Source organism: Cupressus sempervirens, chromosome 2, assembly GCF_028749045.1.
Source record: "Cupressus sempervirens isolate cs-2001-9-10 chromosome 2, ASM2874904v1, whole genome shotgun sequence".
Taxonomy (NCBI): domain Eukaryota; kingdom Viridiplantae; phylum Streptophyta; class Pinopsida; order Cupressales; family Cupressaceae; genus Cupressus; species Cupressus sempervirens.
The window spans coordinates 630,989,898-631,011,936 of record NC_143119.1 but is presented as its reverse complement, the minus strand read 5'-3'; the positions used below and the strand labels follow the sequence as shown (position 1 = coordinate 631,011,936).

The 22,039-nt window shown below is 35.6% G+C and overlaps 1 protein-coding gene across 1 annotated transcript in view; it reads left to right on the top strand.

Annotated features, from left to right (window-relative positions):
- The window catches only part of LOC149574950 (Peptidase family M48 family protein), a 175,934-nt gene that overhangs the window by 138,926 nt on the left and 14,969 nt on the right, over positions 1-22,039 (top strand). The window contains exon 5 of the mRNA XM_089814795.1: positions 1,728-1,907. Coding sequence (XP_089670921.1) covers positions 1,728-1,907 — 180 coding nt within the window. The remainder of the gene's footprint in view (positions 1-1,727; positions 1,908-22,039) is intronic.

Below are 22,039 nucleotides of genomic sequence, written 5' to 3'. Positions count from 1 at the left end.
GGCATGTGAGGCGTTAAGGTCTTTATTTGACCACCATGACTAGGATTAATAGACAATCTCCATGTGCCAGAATATTTTGATGACATCAACATATGCATATGTGATTGGCCTTGGATAGAGGATGTCCTGTCCAAGAAGAGTCTTAAGGGTTGTGCTTCAAGGAAAATGGTGGAATAACTAAGGGTTAGGAAACCAGATCTAGAGACGCCTTTAAGGTTGGGGTTTAAGATAGAGGGTAGAATAGTGTAGTTATGTTATTATTACTATGATTCCGACATTTATTTTATAAGTGTTTCTTATCCCAAAATAACTACTAGACTGTAGTAGTTATTTTTGGTCTATTTTTCTATCATCTTGAGCCCTTGTTTAAAGAAGCTTGAGTTAGCCCACACCTGACAATAAATTTTGGCGTATGTTGAAGAAATAGAAGGATTATAAGAATGGGTAACAGCAGTGCGCTGTCAGTCGTGAATACTTGTAATACTTGAGAAAGACCGGAAATTATCTCTCAGTTTTTTGTATGGATTGGTTTCCTTTGGCAATTCAGCTTGGTAACAAAGTATGTTGAAAGGGCAACCAATAAGTTAAAAAACGGGCACTATCATGCTACTTAAACTAGTCAAGTCTCAGATGTGCAGGGAGGAATATGCAGAAAAGGTTGATTTTTGGAAATAATTTCATAAATTATAATATTCAGAAGCATGCAATTGGAGGATTTGGAACTATAAACATCTCATAATTTCGTGTTGGTACTTCAAATTTAGATTAGTCTTTGCCTCTAGCTTTGTAATTCTTCTTATTCTCAATCATGGTGTCAAGACAGGAGTCTCAAATTTCTTATATCTAATGCCACCCAACAGTGCCATCCTTGTTCAACATTATTTTTATTAAATAACATAACGTGGAATATGAATAAGAAGAATGTGAGTGGTTGGTTTTCTTGTGAATGTGAAGATATCTCATCAACTTCCTTGTATATTATGTACAATAGAGGCTAGCAGTTCGGTTGATTCATTCTATTTCTCTGATCATAATATGAAAATTGCAGATTCCAAGATATAACGATTCCAAGATATAAGATATTCATTCTACCTTATAACATGCACCATAACGATTCATGCTACATTCTCTTCATTGTAGCACTAGGATTATTGTTGTTGTGATTCTCACACTTTTTCTGCTTTTAATGCATTAGAATATGTTCAAGTGTGGTGCCCCATAAGTCATCCGTAGGCCTTGGTTCAGTGTTACCAGATTCTTATCTTTATCGTCTTAATCCTTCTTTATATTTACTCTCACTAATATGAGGTCTATCTATTGGAAGTTTGGACTTGAAACAGTGACCCATCATCTTACCTTCCTATCTGTTATACTGTCTACATGACCCAAATAAATGTGTACGATTATCTCAGATATCTAATTGAGAAAACGTAATGAAAAACATTTATGCATTCAATTTTCACAGTGAGTCATTCACAAGCTTCACCTCTACTTGGGAACAAGGAATCATAATACTGATTTTGAAACTTCATCAAAATGACCATTCAGCTTTTCAAAATGACCATTAAGCTTTTTTAAAATGCATTTTCTTTATTTTATCATAGTGAGAATTGATAGCCATAAGATTTTTGGTGAGGTTGGAAAGTTCATTTTTTTCTGTCTGTCCTTGCAATGTAACATAAATTACTGATTACAATCTGAAATTAATTATTTGCACAATTTGACAGCTTTCTGATCTTCATCAAGTTCTGGTTGAAGCAGCAAATCTTCTGTGTGTTGAGGCTCCTGATCTCTATGTACGGCAGAATCCTGTGCCAAATGCATATACCTTAGCGATAGGAGGGAAAAAGCCATTTATTGTGGTTCATACAAGTATTGTGGAGCTTCTTACACTTAAAGAGTTGCAGGTACATGCCGGTTCTCTATCCCTTCACTTCTCTGTACATAAGAATTTGTTTATATAACCATTGAAGAGAACAAAAAAAAAACCCAAGGTGCATGTTATCCATTATGTTTCTACAACTTGGTTTTATGTACAATGGCTGCTATTGTTTATGGGGGACTAGGTAAGTATAGAAAACTGATTTCTAAATGTACTGCTAATCATTAACTAGTACTGCAAAAAAAAAATCATTGTTAGTCCCTCCCATGATCCATTGGTCCTGTGTGGGGTGTAAGTATGTTTGGTTAATTAGAGGACCATCCTTTATTTATTCACTTGGAGAATTTTTTTTTAATGGAATTTGAAATTTGGTTTTGTAAGATTGGAAAAATTGTACATAGTTTCAAATCTTCCTTTCACTTGGCTCTTATCCTAACCATGTCACTGCAGATAAGTAAAAAATTAGAGAGGTCTTGTGAATAGCTACTTTTAAAGATAAACTAGTTAAGGATGGGGACACTTTAAATAAGAACAAATTTCTAACTGATGGGCTATGGGAAGTTTCTGGTAGATAATAAACATGAATGGAAAATAACAACCTATCTGATTGTCAAGGAAAGTTCACATTTCATGGAAACATTTGAAATCTTGTAATGTGCAGATAGAAAAATAAAAGCCAAATGTAAAGGTTTTTTCTAGGTCATGGCCAAGCAAGACATAAATTTGGCATATGAGACCTACCTTTTGGAAACTTCTGGAAATTTCTTTAAATCATATTATTTATTGTATAAGATCTGCACTTTTTGGATTTCGAAATTTTAACAAAGATCAGGAGAAAACCGGACCTTGAGCTAGTCATAAATTACGCAAGTTGTTGGGCTTTAGCAATTCACATATAACTACTTCCCTGCTTATGGAAGAACAACATTGACAAAACAACATGTAAATGTTTATTAAGTTTATTTCAGATTTAGAGAATATATGTATGTTTTCAATTTCAGAATCTTACTGTTTTGATAATTGACATATTGCAGATTCAAACTTCAATGCCTATGGCTCTGATTCACTCCAAAAACTTTATATATATACTGCAGTGTTCAGGATGAGATATGCTCCAATACTTAAGTTACTTCCAATGCTTCAGATTATGCTGAGTATTTATTGATTTCGATGCCCAGCAAGAATGGATTGTTTGGATATAAATATCATAGGGAGGAATGGGAGTGAATGGGCATGTCTCCAATTTGTAGACATGGCCATTGACCACCATGCCCTTTCATTTATAACTAATCCATAACAACTGTTAGTACAGATCAGCGTCTACCTTAGTGCCGATTCAATAATGATTATTGCCCGTGCATTATACCTTGCAAAATCAATATTGATTATAAACAAATAAGGATCAGCTTATGCATAGTATTGCCGATAATCACATAAGAATGTGATTCGTATTATCTCAGATTGCAATATATAGAGATCATTGGTAAGACACAGTGATCAACATATGGTTCAATTGATATATATGTATGTATGTATGTATTCAGATTTTATTAATCACACAGATTTGTCGAACCAAAGTTACATACTTCAACACTCCCTCTTGGCTAGGGAAGACAATAATGATTATTGCCTGTGCATTATACCTTACAAAATCGATATTGATTATAAACAAATAAGGATCGGCTTATGCATAGTATTGCCAATAATCACATAAGAATGTGATTCGTATTATCTCAGATTGCAATATATAGAGATCATTGGTAAGAGACAGTGATCAACATATGGTTCAATTGATATATATATATATGTATGTATGTATGTATATATATGTGTATATATGTATATGTATGTATGTATGTATTCAGATTTTATTAATCACATAGATTTGCCGAACCTAAGCTACATACTTCAACACTCCCTCTTGGCTAGGGCAGAAAGTATAAATTTGTATATAAGTTCGCCTTATTTGGAAGAGTGATATCACCTAATTGGTGATATCAAAGGATATCATATACTTAAGAACATCAAATCACATGACATTTTTCTTATATGTATATCCAAGTATATATATGTATATATATGTATATGTATGTATGTATGTATTCAGATTTTATTAATCACACAGATTTGTCGAACCAAAGCTACATACTTCAACACTCCCTCTTGGCTAGGGAAGACAATAATGATTATTGCCTGTGCATTATACCTTACAAAATCGATATTGATTATAAACAAATAAGGATCGGCTTATGCATAGTATTGCCAATAATCACATAAGAATGTGATTCGTATTATCTCAGATTGCAATATATAGAGATCATTGGTAAGACACAGTGATCAACATATGGTTCAATTGATATATATATATATATATATATATATATATGTATGTATGTATGCATTCAGATTTTATTAATCACATAGATTTGTCGCACCAAAGCTAGATACTTCAACATTCCCTCTTGGCTAGGGCAGAAAGTATAAATTTGTATATAAGTTCGCCTTATTTGGAAGAGTGATATCACCTAATTGGTGATATCAAAGGATATAATATACTTAAGAACATCAAGTCACATGACATTTTTCTTATATGTATATCCAAGTTATGGTATGTGCACTGGCATCAAGTCACATGATGTCTACCACAATTGATCATGGCATATCCATAGATATTACGTCTCATAATATCCATCATGATTATCTCATAAAGGAGCATAATGATCTTCAATTGATATCAAGTCTCATGATATCTATCAATATGTCCAAGATATAGTTAGTTATCATGATATGTCCATGAATATCAAGTCTCATGATATTCATCATAATGGTCAACTAATCATTAAAAAGTTGTCACCTTATAATGTTAGAAACAAAAGCTCATTATTAGAAAGATCGTCACCTTTCAATAATGTACACATATGACAAAAGAGTTTACACTTAAAAACATCTTTATTTATATTAATCATAGTAACACAGGGACTTGTCCACCCCCTTTTTGCCCGATGCCTCGGAGATAGGGATGCACTGGGTACTTGGGGACTCCGTTCCCCCGCCCCTAATGGGGCTACCAGATTCCACCACCTCCGCCAAGGATGGGGGGATGTCCCGGTGTTGACTATTTGCTGATTTGACTATTTATGTTCAATGTTCGATGTTCCGTTCAATGCAATGTTCATGAAGAGTACATGAAGAGTTATGTTTGAGTTCTCAAGTAGAGCCTAAAAGTATGGATGAAGCTAGCAAAGATGATTTTTGGATTCAAGTATGAGAGAGGAGTTAGATCAGATTGAGAAAAATGATGCATGAGAATTAGTTCCTAGACCTAAGGACAAGAACATTATAGGAACTAAATGGGTTTTCAGAAATAAGATGAATGGACAAGGAAAGATTGTGAGAAACAAAGCTAGACTGGTATGTAAAGGATATTCATAACAAGAAGGAATAGATTATGAAGAGACATTTGCAGCTATTGCCAAAATTGAAGTAGGAAGAATTTTTTGGCTTATGCAGCCAACAAGAAATTCAAAGTGAATCAGATGAATGTGAAGTCAACATTTCAGAATGGAGAACTTGAAGAAGTCTATATTGAGTAGCTTGAAGGATTTCCTTTGACAAAAGTAGGAGATATGGTCTGCAAGTTGTTGAAAGAACTGTATGGTTTGAAGTAAGCACCTAGAGCTTGGCATGCGAAGTTGGATAAATATTTGGCAAAATTGGGCTTTGCTAAAGGAACTGGAGATAGTAACTTATATTTGAAAGTAATAGAGAATGGTTTGTTGATTATTGAAAGTATTTGTGGACGATATAATCTTTGGAGGAAATGATGAAGAAAGTGAAGCATTTGCTAATGGGATGAAAGAATTTAAGATGAGCATGATTGGTGAGATGAAGTACTTCTTGGGTCTGTAGATTGTGCAGAACAGTGAATGTATTTTCATTTCTCAAACTAAGTATTAGAAAGACTTATTGAAGAGATTTGGTTTAAAGAGTTGTAAGCATGTTGGTACACCTATGGTAACTGGTCATAAGTTATCTAGCAAAGATGAGACATTTATTGTTAAGAAAAAGAAGTACAGATCCATGATTGGAGGTTTGCAGTATTTGACTCATACAAGACCAGATATAGCTAATGCAGTTGGCATTGTTGCAAGATTTTAAGCTGATCCTAAGGAAGCACACTATGTAATAGTATAGAGGATTTTCAAATTTTTGAAGGGTACACTTGATTTTGGGTTGTGGTATGATAGATCAAATGACTTTACTCTATGTGCATATATTGATGCGGACTGGGAAGGCAGTATGGATGGCATAAATAGTACAAGTGGTGGAGCATTCTTCTTAGGAGCAAGGTTGGTTTCTTGGTTAAGCAAGAAACAAGATTGTCTCACTAAGCATAGTAGAAGCAGAATATGTAGCAGCAATAAACAATTGCAATTAGATCATGTGGATGAAACAGATGTTGAAGGATATTGGAGTTGAGTTTACTGAACTTGTTGTCATACATTGTGATAACACTAGAACAGTAAGTATGTCTAAGAATTGTGTATTACATTCTAAGACGAAGCACATATCTATTAAGTATCATATTTTCAAAGAGAAAGTTTCAAAGAAAGAGATCATAATAGAATATGTTCGTACAAAGTAGCAGATTGCAGATATTTTTTCAAAGCCTTTACCTAAGGATAAATTTGTGTACTTACGAGGTATGCTTGGGGTTATGCCCCTACCTACTTCAGAGTAGATGATGTAGAGATTGCATCAGTCTAGTGGTACAAAGCACTATTGTTTATACGGATTGAATGCTGAATTTTCCTCTATGGGGGAGTATTTGTTGTTGAGCAGAGTCATGAAGGACTCTTGGTAGTTAGTATTGAATAGTGTCTTTCGACACTTGAGCTGATTGAAGACAGAGCAGAAAATTGACATAATGATACCTTTGTCATTGATGTCAATGGGGGAGAGAATGCATGAAAAAAAATTCCATGAGACTGGAAGTATCTCTTGATAATGGGGGAGAGTTGTTCATGATGGAAGTATATCAATGGGGGAGCAACAACATTGATGAAGAATTGCTCCTGAGAGATTCAGATTTGATCAATGAAGAGGATTTGAAATTGCTAATAGCAGCAGTTGCAACAATGTTTGGTATTCATGGAACTTAGATGTTTTTCATCTATGTTGCCATTAATGCCAAAGGGGGAAATTGTTAGCATGAATGTTGATGATATTCCTATGGAGAGTATCCTAGCATTGTTGGAGCATTGGAGAGATTGATAGCATGACTTTGTGATGCATTCATGGTTATGTTTGTAATTGATGTCAACATACTGAGAAGATTTGCAGAGTAGCCAACAATGTTTTAGAACGTATGGTTCGAGGATTGAAGATGAGATCAAGCGCAATTGGGGACATATTGTATAGAGTGTCTTGATGACATGTCTAAGAGTGCATGCACAAAGTCGAAGACTAGTAACAGTTATTCAAGATTTACAGAAAATAGTTTATAGACAGAGTTCTTGAGAAGTGGTTTTTGATAATTGGATTATATCTCCTAACAAAGATAGAATCTAGTTGAGCCCAGTTAGACAGAGATAGAAGACATCCTGATGATGACGTCTGTGAGTGTGCAACGTCTAAGGTTGAACGTATGAAAGATTTGTAAAGACTGTGAGCCGACATTGTTATGTAATCATGAAAAGATGTATTGTAGTGTGTTATTTTAATGAGGTCCTATTGTAATTGTAATTGGGAAAGCCTCAAGGCCAACTCAATGAATTATTTTGAGGACTTGGTATAAAGGAAAGTTATTTTCCTTGTGATGATATATGAAAGGATGAATGAGATGCTTTTGAGATAGAAAGTCAATTATAAGTGTGAGGTACAAGTGAGTAAGCAATCAAAGGGATTATTGTGATGCAAATTTGCGGATCTAGTATTGAGATCTGAGAAGTGTTTGGTGCGGAAAAGACACTGTAAGAGGACAGAGCAAGAGTGTGAGTTGATGAGATAGTTGTATTCTCTATTATTCTAAAAAGAATAATACAAAGGTTAGTTGGACCGTGAATTTGGTGGTCTTGCCCCTGAAGTTGTTTGAGCAGCGAGTCCTTCAACCTTCTACAACTTCTAACAAGGTTCTCACAACTAACAGGTTGGAATCTCCTCATAGGGATTCGAATTCTCCTAACAAGGACTGATATGTAGTGGATGTATTGTATTGGCTCCTAATAGAGTCCATCCTCTTACAAGGAACTTATATATTAGCACATCATTTTGTGGGTACCATCCCCACTGGGGTTTTCCCTTTGATCAAAGGTTTCCTTGGTTAACATATCTCGCACTATTGTGTATGTGTATCTTCTTATGGTTGTTGTTTGCATTGATCACATGTTTGAGATTTAATAAGGTTGATAAAATTAGTTTTGATCAAATAATTGATTCACTCCCCCCCTAGTTATCTTGGCAGATTTTACTTTCTAACAAATGCAATAACGGATTTTGCAGTAATTTTATGAGTACTTTGCCGGTTACTACTGGTTTTCTATGGCATAAAATTATCTGCTATATTTTGAAAATTTGTTGGTGAGAAATTGGGGAAATATATCTAGTCAGATATTACATTGAAAAAACAATGTAAAGCAAAAGGTGTTTTCTTTTCAAACGTAGCCAAAAATCAAACAAAAACTTTTTACTAAAATAGCTCTCAAAAGTTATAATAGGAGTTCCAAAGCTCTCATTTGAAAATATGTTGAAGATAATGATTTCAGATATTGTCTCTTATGAAAGGAAAATCCTATGTACTTTTGGAGTTGGTTCAACAGAGCTTTTTGAAGAACAAAATCCCTTCTGAAAAGATTCGCTATGATAGTTGAAGATCTACTATGACTGATTGTGGTAAACATCATACAAGTAGTTCACATGTGCATTTAGTCGAGATGTTTGGTGGTTTCTTTCAGTGACTGAAGTGCAGGTTGTAAACCGTCTTTCCTAGCATTGCGTACTTTGAGGGTGTGGTTTTTTTGGGCATTGGATTTTTTCATACCTCCTTGGTGATGGGTTGTTTTTATCACTTATGCATGAAGCTGTATATTCTTGGAAGGGGTTTGGTGTCTTCATTGGCATAGCATTTCAACCCATGTTTCATCAAGTTTCAGGACCATGAGGGTACAGGTTTCAGAGACAGGGCAAACGGTCTAAGTTTGAGGATGGCAAGGGGGCAGTGGTGCTGATATACATATAATATTTGTAAAATTAGTTATGAAAAGATGTACAAGAATTACTTTTCAACTGAAATATTGACAAATTAGTAATATTGCAAATCATAAAAACTAAGTTTTCAGATTCCCATTTTAATTTTAAAAACTTGAATACAAAATAAAATTTGACAATTGAAATTTATTCAATCGGAAAATTCTACTATATTGAAAATTGCATTAAAATGATTATGATGAGCAGAAGGATATCAAATTAAGTACAAAATATCAAAATGTAGTGAAGGGAGGCCTCTACTCATCCCCAAACTCCTCATCACTGGAAATACTAAACTACTCATGGTCAATATTTGCCAAATTAACACCAATCAGCCCTTCATCTGAAGTTGTAGCATCCTTATCAATATGTGATGGCTCTTTGGCTCTACATTCCATCATGCTACTAGACTCTCTTTGTACATAAGTGCCTTGCGGGCAATGAGACACAAAGCATTATGCACAACCACAAGTTTAAAAAATTTAAAAACACCTTCAAGATGTTTGAGAATGGGAAACTTTTAGACATCCCTAGATATGCAAGGGATGTCTAGTTGTATGTGTTGTCTTTGGACATCTTGGTGGATTAAAAAGTATGGAGGGACGCCTTGTTCTTGTCGCTATGTCTCGGTGACATGCACAACTCAAAAATGTGGGGCTTGGGGAGGGGAAGGGGATTTGTCCCCATAGTTCAATGGTCTCCATTGTCATTTCTTGGCACCATTGTTATTTTACTTTCTGATTGCTTGCCTCAGTCCAATAAGAATATCACAGAAAAGAGCTATAATCTCATTTGGAACATGGAGATTTGAATATTGTTAGGGCAGCAATCTGTATGTATTGTTGTCTATGGTGTATTCCTCTTTTGAACAATTCTAACTATGGCATAAACTTCATTATTCACATTACGCTCTGCTGCTTGAGTTCCAGATTTTCATCAATTTTCATTGTAGATAAGATATTTGTTTAAGGCAGTGACTTACATCTCTATTAGTGCAGTGAAGACTTTATTTTTTCTTGTTGAGCAGGAAGTGAAATTTGGGACAGTCAAACAAACATTTTTTTGAGTTTATCAAGACTGATTTGTGCAATTAATATCTCAGTTCTCCGATGTTTAAATCCGATCAGAATTCTTCAGTGTTCCACCAATCATTGGGTATGGGGGGACACTTGGATGGGTTTCTGGGACAGGGGGTGCAAATGGACTCAATTTGTTGATGTTAGTGTTGGGAGGCTGAGATGAATCAGAGATTACTATATCGTTTCAAGTGATGCATTGCATCACTTGAAATAATTATTAGTTGTGGTATTGATCTATGAAGAGATCGATCATATTATCCTTCCAAATGACAAATACAGACCAACTCCATATTTGAGTAAGTATGAAGTTGACTATCAAACAGCAATGAAATGGATCAATTCTCCAAAATGACGACTATTAGTTGTTAAGGATGTACCAAACTCTTATGGAATTAAGGAGATTCTTAATGACAGTGATTAGGAAGTCTAATGGAAAGTTGTGAGTAGTGTGGAAAGAGGTGATTATAATAGACACATCTTTTGGCCATTCAAGAGACACACCCGCTTGCTCTAGAAGGTATTTATATTGTATAAGATTGATTATTCGACAATCACCGAAGACAATATACATCTCATATTGATATAAACTTACAAAAACCTAATATATATGTAATAACCCCAATAGGTTATAACTTCTTCAAACACCAAAAATCTTTATACTTCAGTTGTTTGACATTTCGTCAAACACTTTGCAAGCAAACTCTGATACCACTGTAATGGTCCTGCTCAAATCCAATCTTAAAATGCTGATTGAAGGCTCGAAGAATTGTGTCAAACACTTTGCATACAAGGGGTCATATGACTGATATAACTTTTCAGATTGCTGCAATGACTCTTGTTTCGATTTGCATCAAAGAGAATGCTTACAAAAAGACTCCAGATTGTCTAAACAATGACCTAATATGAATGTGCAACTAATTTTGGCTATATTCAATACATATGTGACTTAAACTACTTGCAAAATGCAGCTACAGCAATTATTAATTATGACAAATACTTTGGATGCAACCTAGGATGGCATTAATGCACTTACAACCAAGTGGCATTAATATAAACACTTAGTATGCAAAATTATAACATTATTTATGCCAAAAAGAGAACTTACAGCCAATTGACATTTTGTCAAACAATTGGCATGCAAACTAATAAGCTGATCATCAAACTTTAGGTTTGCAATATAGATAGTCTAAAATTTACAATGCTCTTTCAATTGCAAAATCCTAGCGTTCCTTTGATACCAATAATGCCAAATGGCAAACAAAGACAAGTACAATACGAAAATAGTGAAGTGCTGAAGCTATATTTTCTACTCAGCTGAAAACCTACATTTCTCAGAAAATATGCCAAATGAGAAGTGAAGAACCTGATTGTAGATGGCTGTAATAATTGTCTACAATGCTGCCCCTTTTGCTTTGCTTTTTTCCGATCTGCTTTTTCCACTTGCTTTTTTCGGATTTGCTTTTTTTGTTTTTGCTTTTTCGAACTACTTTTTTAGATTGCTTTTTTTGGATTGCTTTTTCGGCCTGCTTTTTTGTACTCAAATATTTTTTCTCAATGCCTCCTGAAATGCTGAAAAATGGCCTTAGGCCCAATGATGCCCTAGCTGAAGTGACTGAAGTATCACCTCCAAATGTGCAACCCTTCAGAAGATATTTCACTTCCTCAGTTATGCAAATCCAAGGGAGTTTTCGTTTCCAAAGATCAACTGACTATCTGAAACCACTTGGCTCCACAATAGACTATGTGACTGAATCACAATTTGATGTCAAGAGAGAAATAAACAACTGGATGATCAAAATGAAGCCCGAGGTGCTTATTTATTCTTTTTTCTCCACTTTCTCCAGAAACTTCTAGAACATTATTTTATTTTATCTATTAAGTGACTTTATAAAATATTTTATAATTGAAGCCACTTTATTAAATTAATTAAATATAAAGTTACCTTTTAATATTTATTTATTTTATAACTTTATAAATAATTAACTTAATACCACTTATTTATTTAATTAAAATAATTAATTAGTCATCCCCATAAAATATTCATTATTTTGGACAACCTAATTAATTAAATTAATTAAATCAAATTGCCTCCAAAATGGGGACATGACAATATAAAGCAATCATACATACAATTTCAGCAATTATATATTCAGGATGATCAATATATCCTTGAAGATTAATGTTAACAAATATACTCAAGCGAATCGATATACACTTTGGTAGATGTTACAGGTAAATCAATACACACACACACACACACACAAGCTGATCAACATTCATCATCAAGCAGAGTCTATAGATCGATCCATATTCATTGGAAAATCAATACACATACGTTGCAAGTTGATTATAGATTGATATTGACAAAGTTTTAATCAGATTGTAATCATTTTGATAAATATAATCAAAGATTCTTTGGAGGGTTTTCTCTATGTTATTGGGTTCACACCCTAGACTCTTTAACCAGGTCCAGGTATGTGCAATGGTCTGCATGGGGTCCACATAGGGTGCATGTTTGGACCTATGGGTTTGTGCGAATCATTGTGGACCTATAGGTCCAAATGCAGACCCCGCGCGAACCCCACACAAACCAAGGGTTACCCATCATGAACCTAGACAGACTATCAGGGACTGACGACCAAAAAGAAAATTTGTGGGCCCAAAAACAAATAAGGTTACATTTTTTAAATTATTACTTTTCCTCCTAACCCTAAAATTACCCTAATAAAGAAGGCTACAAACACATTTCATTTCACATTTGTCTCTCTCATTTCACTCTCCATCTTTCAAGTTTTAAGTGAGGTGATTGTATTTAAAGGAGATCGATTGTGAGTTGCAAATACCTTCCAAAGAGAAAATTTAAGTGGTTAAGAGATGCATTTCAATCATATTCTTTAATTTTTTGATAGGTTGTCTCAAGTTTTTGAAATGTTTTAAATGTTTTCCAAGTTCTTGTAGAAGTTTTGAACCTTTTTTTTCCATTTTTGTTATAGATTGCAACAATGAGTAGTCAAAGCTCAATGGGTGGGTCTCAAAAAATTAAGATTGGTGAAGGGTCTTGTAATGTCCCCTTTTTCAGGGACATTATAATTCAGTGTTGTCGGCTCACCTCGCTTAGGTTTCGGGGGCGAGAAGGTTCTTTATGGGGTTCCATTCGAAATTTGACCTAGACATTTCCAGTTTCAAACCCATTAGAGCAATTTTGATAGGTTGTCCAGATGCTTACTATTTTTAGTAAGTAAACAGAGCTCAGTATTCTAGATATCCTAGTGTTGGTTTGGAAGCGTCTCACTGAGGGCTTTCCAACGAGCTATTGCACGTGCTTATCCGAGTTCGTTTGGTCAGTTATTTTAATGCCTGACGATTATATGGTTTACTGGCTAAGTGACTTTTAAAGTTCATTTAAACTTGTCACTTTATTTTAAAAATGTACTTTCACTTAAGTGACTAAAGGACAAAAGTGTTTTATCCCACATTGCTTAAAAGAGCATGCATCACATTGGAAAAAGTGATAAAGGTACAACAGGTTCCACATGGGGATATATGAAGACATAATATTTAAAACAAATATTAATTTGGCAGCTGGAAACAGTTGCTGGTTATTTCTTCTGTTTACCGTACTGGTAAAGAAATCAACGCATACAGACAATGGAACAGAATAGCAGAATTATATTCGCATACATTATGCTTCATAAGAGGAATAATAGAAGATGCTTTACAATGATCCCAGACGAGATATAAATACTATCCGCCGAACCTTCCCGAAGGAGTCCATCGGCCACAAACATTATGTCCGCTACAAACTATTTACCCGTCAGCTACAAAATACAAAAACACCGACGACAATCACCCCGTCGGCTACAGAAACACCGACGACAATCCAGTCGGCTGACATCTTCGAGGACGCAAACCCTTGAAGAAGCTTTGGAGGTTGGACGAAAACCTAGCCTTCTTACAGATATTATCTACATTTTCCAATTTGACTGTTTTTACTGTTTGTAAGATTGGATCATTTGGATATTTGCATGTTATTGTATTGCTGTTATAAAATACAGTAACACATTTGATGGTTACCTGAGTTAACTCTTGGTTTATATATGCACTTTTTGAATATTGGAGGAATAAACAAGTTTTTCTAAGTTTTATTGTATGTAAATCTATTGATTAGAAATCGATTTAAATTTTGGAATTTATATTGGATATTGGTTTACTGTTCGGATGTAAATCTGCAAGTATATATCTCGGGTTTTTTTGGTAAAATATCCAGAAAGAGATATTACAGTGGTATCAGAGCCAAGAATCCTGCCACCCTGTGGAATCACACAACATAGAAGAATCTATGAAATCTACACACATTCTGATTCTGGTTGCTTCAATGTGACTGGTTTTTTGGGATTGTGAGGACGAAACCCCTCAAGTTTGGTGATTCAAGGAAGTTGGATGTCACCCCAATCTTCCTACTTTCAATATTGCATTGATAGAGGGCAGAAATTGGCAAACTGAAGTAAGTACTTAGTTTCTTTTATGAAGTAAATGATGGTGTTGGTCTACGAAATAGAAAAAGGGGGTCAAGTTGCTGAACAGGTGTAAGTGAAGACGATAGATAGATACAAAACTACATTTTTGAAGGAAGCATAAGTTAACGCAGACTGGAGTAGCAATACTGGCAGCATACAGGAAGGTGTTTTCTATCCAGCATCACATGCAAGGAAAGACGTGGACATTGAAGCCTTTATATACAAGGTAGCAGTAGGGTTAGCTGTGGGCGGAAGTCAGTTGGAGTTACAGCTAGCGTGAGCGGATTAGGGCTGTGGAGTCGGGTTTCTGAATAAACGACAAGACAATTGTTTGGTTTGGCATTGTTTGGAGTGTGATCGATTGAGATTTTGGTGGAGTCGGGACCAATTGGTGACCATATCCGGAGGTGTTCTGTCAAGCGACTGGACATATTTGCACAGCATTTACCAGAACATAGAAACTCCTGTGAATCCATTGCTAGGCATCGGGTTCCTCCTATCGACTAGTATTTGATATTCATGAAGTCGGGTCTTGGCTTACGGGTTATCCACGAGGGCAGAAGGACGTGAAGGCATTGAATACCTGGCAGCAAAGTGGGAAATACTAAGAAGATAGGCCGGTGCCACCATAGAAGGCAATTCCACCACGTGTATAGGAGGTCGTGGCTACGTCCACGGGTGAAGAGGGAAAACTACAAGTGCGGAAACAGTTCTAGTTCCGAGGCTAGTGTTGCATTGACTATGAAAGAATGTGTTTTCGGTATTGACCAATGTTGTGTTGGCTGGGAATGTGTAACGACCTTGACAAACCGTTACTTCAATAGCTCTAGGTTCAGACATTACCTATTTTGATTTAATTACAAACTCCACTCAGTATAGTTGGTGGTTTAAAATTAGTTTTCCTTGCTGTTGAAATACGCATTGTGAAAAAGAAATTAAACTATTTAAATGTGCCCATGAATTGCACCAAAACCGAAATTCTGGTGATTATGCAATATGAAATTTCTGAGACTCATCACAGGGATATACATAGAAACATCATTAAAACTTGCATATGAACTGTTTGACAAAAATAAGCCAAAGATACAAACAGTTGTCAACAAGGTTGAAGCGATACAGAATGATTACAGAACAATGGAACTTGAAGTGCTTGCTGGAAAAAGCTCCCTTGTAACATCAGTGATTGAAAATGAACTTTGTTTCCATGTGATCTTGGCACTGTGTATTGGAGTTCAAGACTTACAACAGCATTAGACCAGATTACATACAAATTGTTTGTCAAAATATCAGCAATGAAGCTGGGGCTATCATTAGACCAGATTACATACAAACAAGGTTGAATGTTGCACTAACAGAATTGTGATTGATAGCATAGTAGATAGAAGCCTTGTTGCCAATAGGCATGACTAGCTGGAGCAGTTCTTAAAGAATACCGGCATGGTTATAGATAGTTTTCTTTCCTAAAGACAGTGAAAACAAATAAAGGTTTTTAACTAGGAGGTGCCAACAGTGACTTAGAGGACTACGAACAGGCATGGTGTATGCTTAGTTTTCCTTTGTATAGAAATATACATTGGAAGAGTTCTGAGTCTAACAAGCAGCAAGATTTTTTTATTTTTTTAGACAGCATAGCATTGCATACACGTATTACAAGTTAAGGGAGTTAGACTGAAAAAATTATTGTGGAAATCAAGCTCTAAGTTTGACAGACACCATTCTAGTGTTGGAGACAATTGGTGTTGGCAATATTTAGAAATTTCGGACTAGTATAGAACTGAGAACCGAAGGCCTTAACAAAAAACGTAATACTTGGGAACAATATAGAGTTGTAATGTTGGGAGGACGAGAAATCCGTCAGTTAAACAGGTTCATTGTGGGTTGATCAGGGATGTTGATACTTACTGCAGAGATCTCTATTACAAGCAAATTTACCCTCATTGGTTACCATTTGAAGCTGAGATTAAGTAGTTTTAGGGTTATTTCCTTCCTCTATCAATTCAGTTCATTCCTATGTTGGATTGTAGTTAACATCAGCTAGACAAAATTGCAAAAAGGGGAAAATATATGGCCACAAAAAATCAAGAAAGACATTGTTAAATTGCAACAGCAGATTAGCCCAACATTTCCAATCTGATATAAGGACTGAAATAATGAGCATATACGATGAGTACAACAAATTCCCTCCATAGTTTCAAAAATAATTACCCTTCATGGAATATGTGGACTTTCAGCTAGAGTTGCAAAACAAGACGGATATGATAAGAAACAAATGCTTTGATTTGGCTCGAGATCTTCTTGTAGGGGATAGTTACAAAAATCTGCATAAGAAAGATATCAATCAAATTGATAATAGTACTCAAAAGGAAAAGCAACCCTCACATAATAATGACACAAGTATACTAATAGGTAATTGGGAGATAGAAGTATCTTATGGAGCTGTTTACACTAGTCCTTCTGATGAGCATATTGATGGCCCAGGTAGAAGAGTTGACCAAACCGCCAACGTTGGTAACTTCCCATCTTATTTAGACATGGAAAGCACCAGCCTCTTATTTGGTGACATGGAAATTAACTTGGGTAAATTTTATAGTGATACTAGGCTGGAAATTATGTCAAATTTTGAGGAGCAAATGGACTGCAATGTTGGCAGAATAGATGATCAAGCACACGTTGAGTTCGAGGACATATCTGAAAATGTTGATCCCCTAGATGATGAAAAATCAAAAAATTTCCATGGAGAGAAGCCCACTTGTGTTTGAAGGAGATGGTCAAATACCATTATCACTCCTTGACTTATTGGATATGCTTTGGTCAAAGAGGACAAGATTCTCCAAGTGTTGACAAGGATGGATGATTCTTCCACTTTGATTGAGGATCTCATGTGGAAGATTGTGATAGAAGAGAGGCATGTGAATGTATGTGGTGTCACAAATCCCCTTGTACATACTATTTTTGAAACTTTGAAGATGATGTAATGTCCCCATTTTTTCAGGCTCTTGGGATTAGCCTATCATGTGACCCTCGTAGGCTAATGAGGATGGACAAAGGGTCTCTTTCAGTGGGCATCTACTTCAGGATTCAATATCCTATGGTTTGGGTTTCGTTTGGCGTCATTCAGACTTCATTTGCTATAGTTTTGCCATGAGGACCCTTTCTATTTTTGGAAAGTGCATTTGGTCACATGGGGAAATAATAGGTGTGACTCCTATTTCAGATGAGATATTAAAAGGATAAGTATTTTGGGAGTTATTATTATTTTGGTGGCCAAATTATTATTAAATCATTAAATGGCTTATTATAAAGTTATATTTTAACTTTATAATTTCACTTGAGGGTTGGGTCATCATGGGAAGGGGCCATTTATTTAATTAATTCATGGAAGCCTAAGCCAAGGTATTAATTTAAAGTATTGGAGTAAATGAATTATTAAAAAGAAAAGTATATCTTTTTATCCCACATTGGTAAGAATTGTGTTTGAGCTCTCACAAGAAAGAATAAAAAGGGACTTGAGAGCTCATTCTAAGATATCCATTATTCATTTGATGAAAATTTATTAAGTTTCTTGGTTGTGAGAAATGGCTAGGGTTTGAGGACTGATTCCTCTCTTGGCAATTTGAATCATTACTGATTGATGATGAATTTTGGAAATTGAATTCTCAAAATACTATTATGATTCTGTGGATGCAAATTTGGTGCTGTTGTATACCAAATTTGAAGAGAACTATTAAATTGCTGCTATTATAGAGGCTGCAATATAATTCTGGAAATTGGTGAGGACTCAAGGTGCTGCGTTTTTTATTTTGGAGAAGATTCAGTAATTTTGGGCTGCATATCAGATTTGAAAGAGCTGCGTCACTTTTTAATGGCTGCGTGACTAGCATTAGAGGTTGCGTTTTTTTTCTTCCTGGCAGCCCATGCACATGTGGAAGGGTTGTGTGAACTCTTAACAGTTAGTGCGCATTCATGGGGGTTTGCGTCTCATTCCAGCTGGGTTCTTAATTCAAAAAAATAAAAAGGTGCTCATTTAATATATTTAATTGTTGTGTTATATGACAATTGAAATTAGAATAAATTTGATAATTGTGATCATTTTCAGCAAAGTGTTGAATTTTAAAATAAATTGTTATCTTTATTATTCAATTCTGGACAAAATTCAACAAGTTAATTTTTATTAAAAGTGAAACACAAGACTTTTAGCAAGCGAATTCAAAAATTAATAATTACTTCAGAAGAGAGCAAGGCAGGCTCATTACAAACGATAAAATATGAGTACTTGCAACTATTAATGGATAGAGATCTAGCGATAAAATTTGGAAGGGACAAAGAGAGTTAGATAGATGAGCTATGCCTTCAATTGAGCTTAACACATTATTCCATCCACCAAGCTGAAAGTCAAACGAGTGGGGCAGCCACTTATGAAGAAGATAACCGGGGTTCAAGGGCACAAGAAATCACGCAAATCATTGAAGGAATTCATAAAGTGGGTAGATGTGAAGGCTAACAATGTGATTCAATTACGTGTTCCCCACTTGAGACTTCCTATTGTGAGAAAAACTCTATGGATCAGCAAGTTGATGAGTCTGAAAATTCTGATTTTTATGACAGCAGCTGTACATCTTCACATGAGCACATGGTTAGTGATACCACAAGTGAGTATAATTCAAAAATTTCAAGTAATGATGAACCTTCCTTTTATGAAGACTTTGACATGAGCGAGAGTACTTATGGTGGAGTAGGAAGTTCATATTTATCGTTAGCATGTTTAGAGGGATCTTTCAACTTACCCAGAGTTTTATCACCCAGCTCTTACAAGATGGCCATGGCCTACTTGTTGATTGGTGATTTTTCTTATTGGTATATTTCCACTATTAGTGATTTGCCTGTGTATGTTGGTAATATATTCGCTGATTCTATTTGGCCTTCTAGGGTCAACGAGTTATTTGTAGGTGAGTGGGGAAATAACACATTACCCTACATTCCACATGAGGTGTCTACATTTTTATTTCAGCCGGGTATTGAAGATAGGGTTAGCACTTGTGATGTTGGTGATTCACCAACCGCTCTTTCATTTACCCAGGATCATGTTGATTGGGTGGTCGGGAATCCAAGTGTTACTAGTTAGTATCTTACATCTAGCGGATTATGTTGTGTTGCTACAGAGTCACATGATTATGATCTGTGTGTTTCAGCTTTCTGACATATCAGAGTTCCAGAGATTAGGATTACTCCTTTTTCACCAGAGTGATATGTTGGTTGAGTTGGATTGGCCGGATCTATCATTGACATCGGAATAGATATTGCAAGAGTGGTACAGTGATACAGTGGTACAGATATTATAGGAATTGGTTAGTGGTATTCCGGACAGTGCACGAGTCCTCACTTGGGATCCAGGTGGAGCATCCCTAGGTATTGCCTTTTATTGGGGAGCTAGATAGAGAGTTTGGTTACTATCCCCTTGGGGTGGATATGGGTATATTCTTGGGCTCCCATCTTCACTTGATAGTAGAGACTCACTGGGTCACTCATGGAGTGAGGTTTTCATCCTAACTGAGGGTATTGGCACACAGGGCAGCAACACATGGCAATTGATGTCCCTTTATGGTGGGACTTGGGATCCCTGCATTCAGTTATTTGACACATTGATTCCTATTGTACTGTTTCACCATTCAATGTTTGGGAAGGTGCATGCCGGGGTACATCGACTGAGGAGTAGAACCTCATTCTCGAGGCAAGTATGGGATCCTGGCATTTGATTTTTGAAGATATGAGCAGATTGCTTGAGGGCAAGCAATCTTTGAGAAGGGAGAGTTTGTAATGTCCCCTTTTTCTAGGACATTATAATTCAGTGTTGCCGGCTCACTTCGCCTAGGTTTCGGGGGCAAGAAGGTTCTTTACGAGGTTCCATTTGAAATTTGACCTAGACATTTCCAGTTTCAGACCCATCAGAGCAGTTTTGGCAGGTTGTCTGGATGCTTACTATTTTTAGTAAGTAAACAGAGCTCAGTATTTTGGATATCCCAGTGTTGGTTTGGAAGCGTCTCGCCGAGAGCTTTCCAACGAGCTATTGCACATGCTTATCTGAGTTCGTTTAGTCAGTTATTTTAATGCCGGACGATTATATGGTTTACTGGCTAAGTGACTTTTAAGTTCATTTAAACTCGTCACTTTATTTTAAAATGGTACTATGTTCACTTAAGTGACTAAAGGACAAAAGTGTTTTATCCCACATTGCTTAAAAGAGCGTGCATCACATTGGAAAAAGTGATAAAGGTACAATAGGTTCCACATGGAGATATATGAAAACATAATATTTAAAACAAATATTTATTTGGGAGCTGGTAACAGTTGCTGGTTATTTCTTCGAGGACACAAACCCTTGAAGAAGCTTTGGAGGTTGGACGAAAACCTAGCCTTCTTACAGATTTTATCAACATTTGCCAATCTGACTGTTTTTATAGTTTGTAAGATTGGATCATTTGGATATTTGCATGTTATTGTATTGCTGTTGTAAAATACAGTAACATATTTGATGGTTACCTGAGTTAACTCCTAGTTTATATATGCACTTTCTGAACATTGGAAGAATAAACAAGTTTTTCTAAGTTTTATTGTATGTAAATCTGTTGATTAGAAATCGATTTAAATTATGGAATTTATATTGGATATTGGTTTACTATTCGGCTTTAAATCTGCAAGTATATATCTTAGGTTTTTTTGGTAAAATATCCGAAAAGGGATATTATAGGTCTCCTGTATGGAAATACACTACAAGGATTTCACAATGTTTTGGAGGTGGGGCTTTTGTATGGAAATGTAATTTTTGTAACTCAAAGTACAAAAGGTCCTACTACTAAGTAAAACTTCATTTGATGGGCCCTAGGTGTAAAGGGATTAATATGTGTGAGATATTAGGATGGCAAATAAAAAGGGGTTGTCACCTAGACAAATAGCAACATTCATTAAAGAACAAGATGTAGATAAATTAGTTGAAAAAAGAAAAAAAAGTGGTTATAGTCAGTAAAAAAAAAACCAACACCACCACCACCCGCTCGGCCAGCCTCTAGATATCCCTTCTTGCCTATACCTTCTAGAGAGGAGGATGAAGATGTAGATGAACCACAAGTCAGCATTCACAAGTGAGACCAACTATATCAAGTGTTTCAAAGAGAGGCAAAAGATATCGTTGATAAAGAAATTGTATGTTGCCTCTATGCAAATGGTCTTCCACTCAATCTAGTGAGGTCATTCTATTGGAGAGAGATGGTGACATAAATAAATAACACACCTCGTTACATGGGTCCTAGATTTGAAAAGGT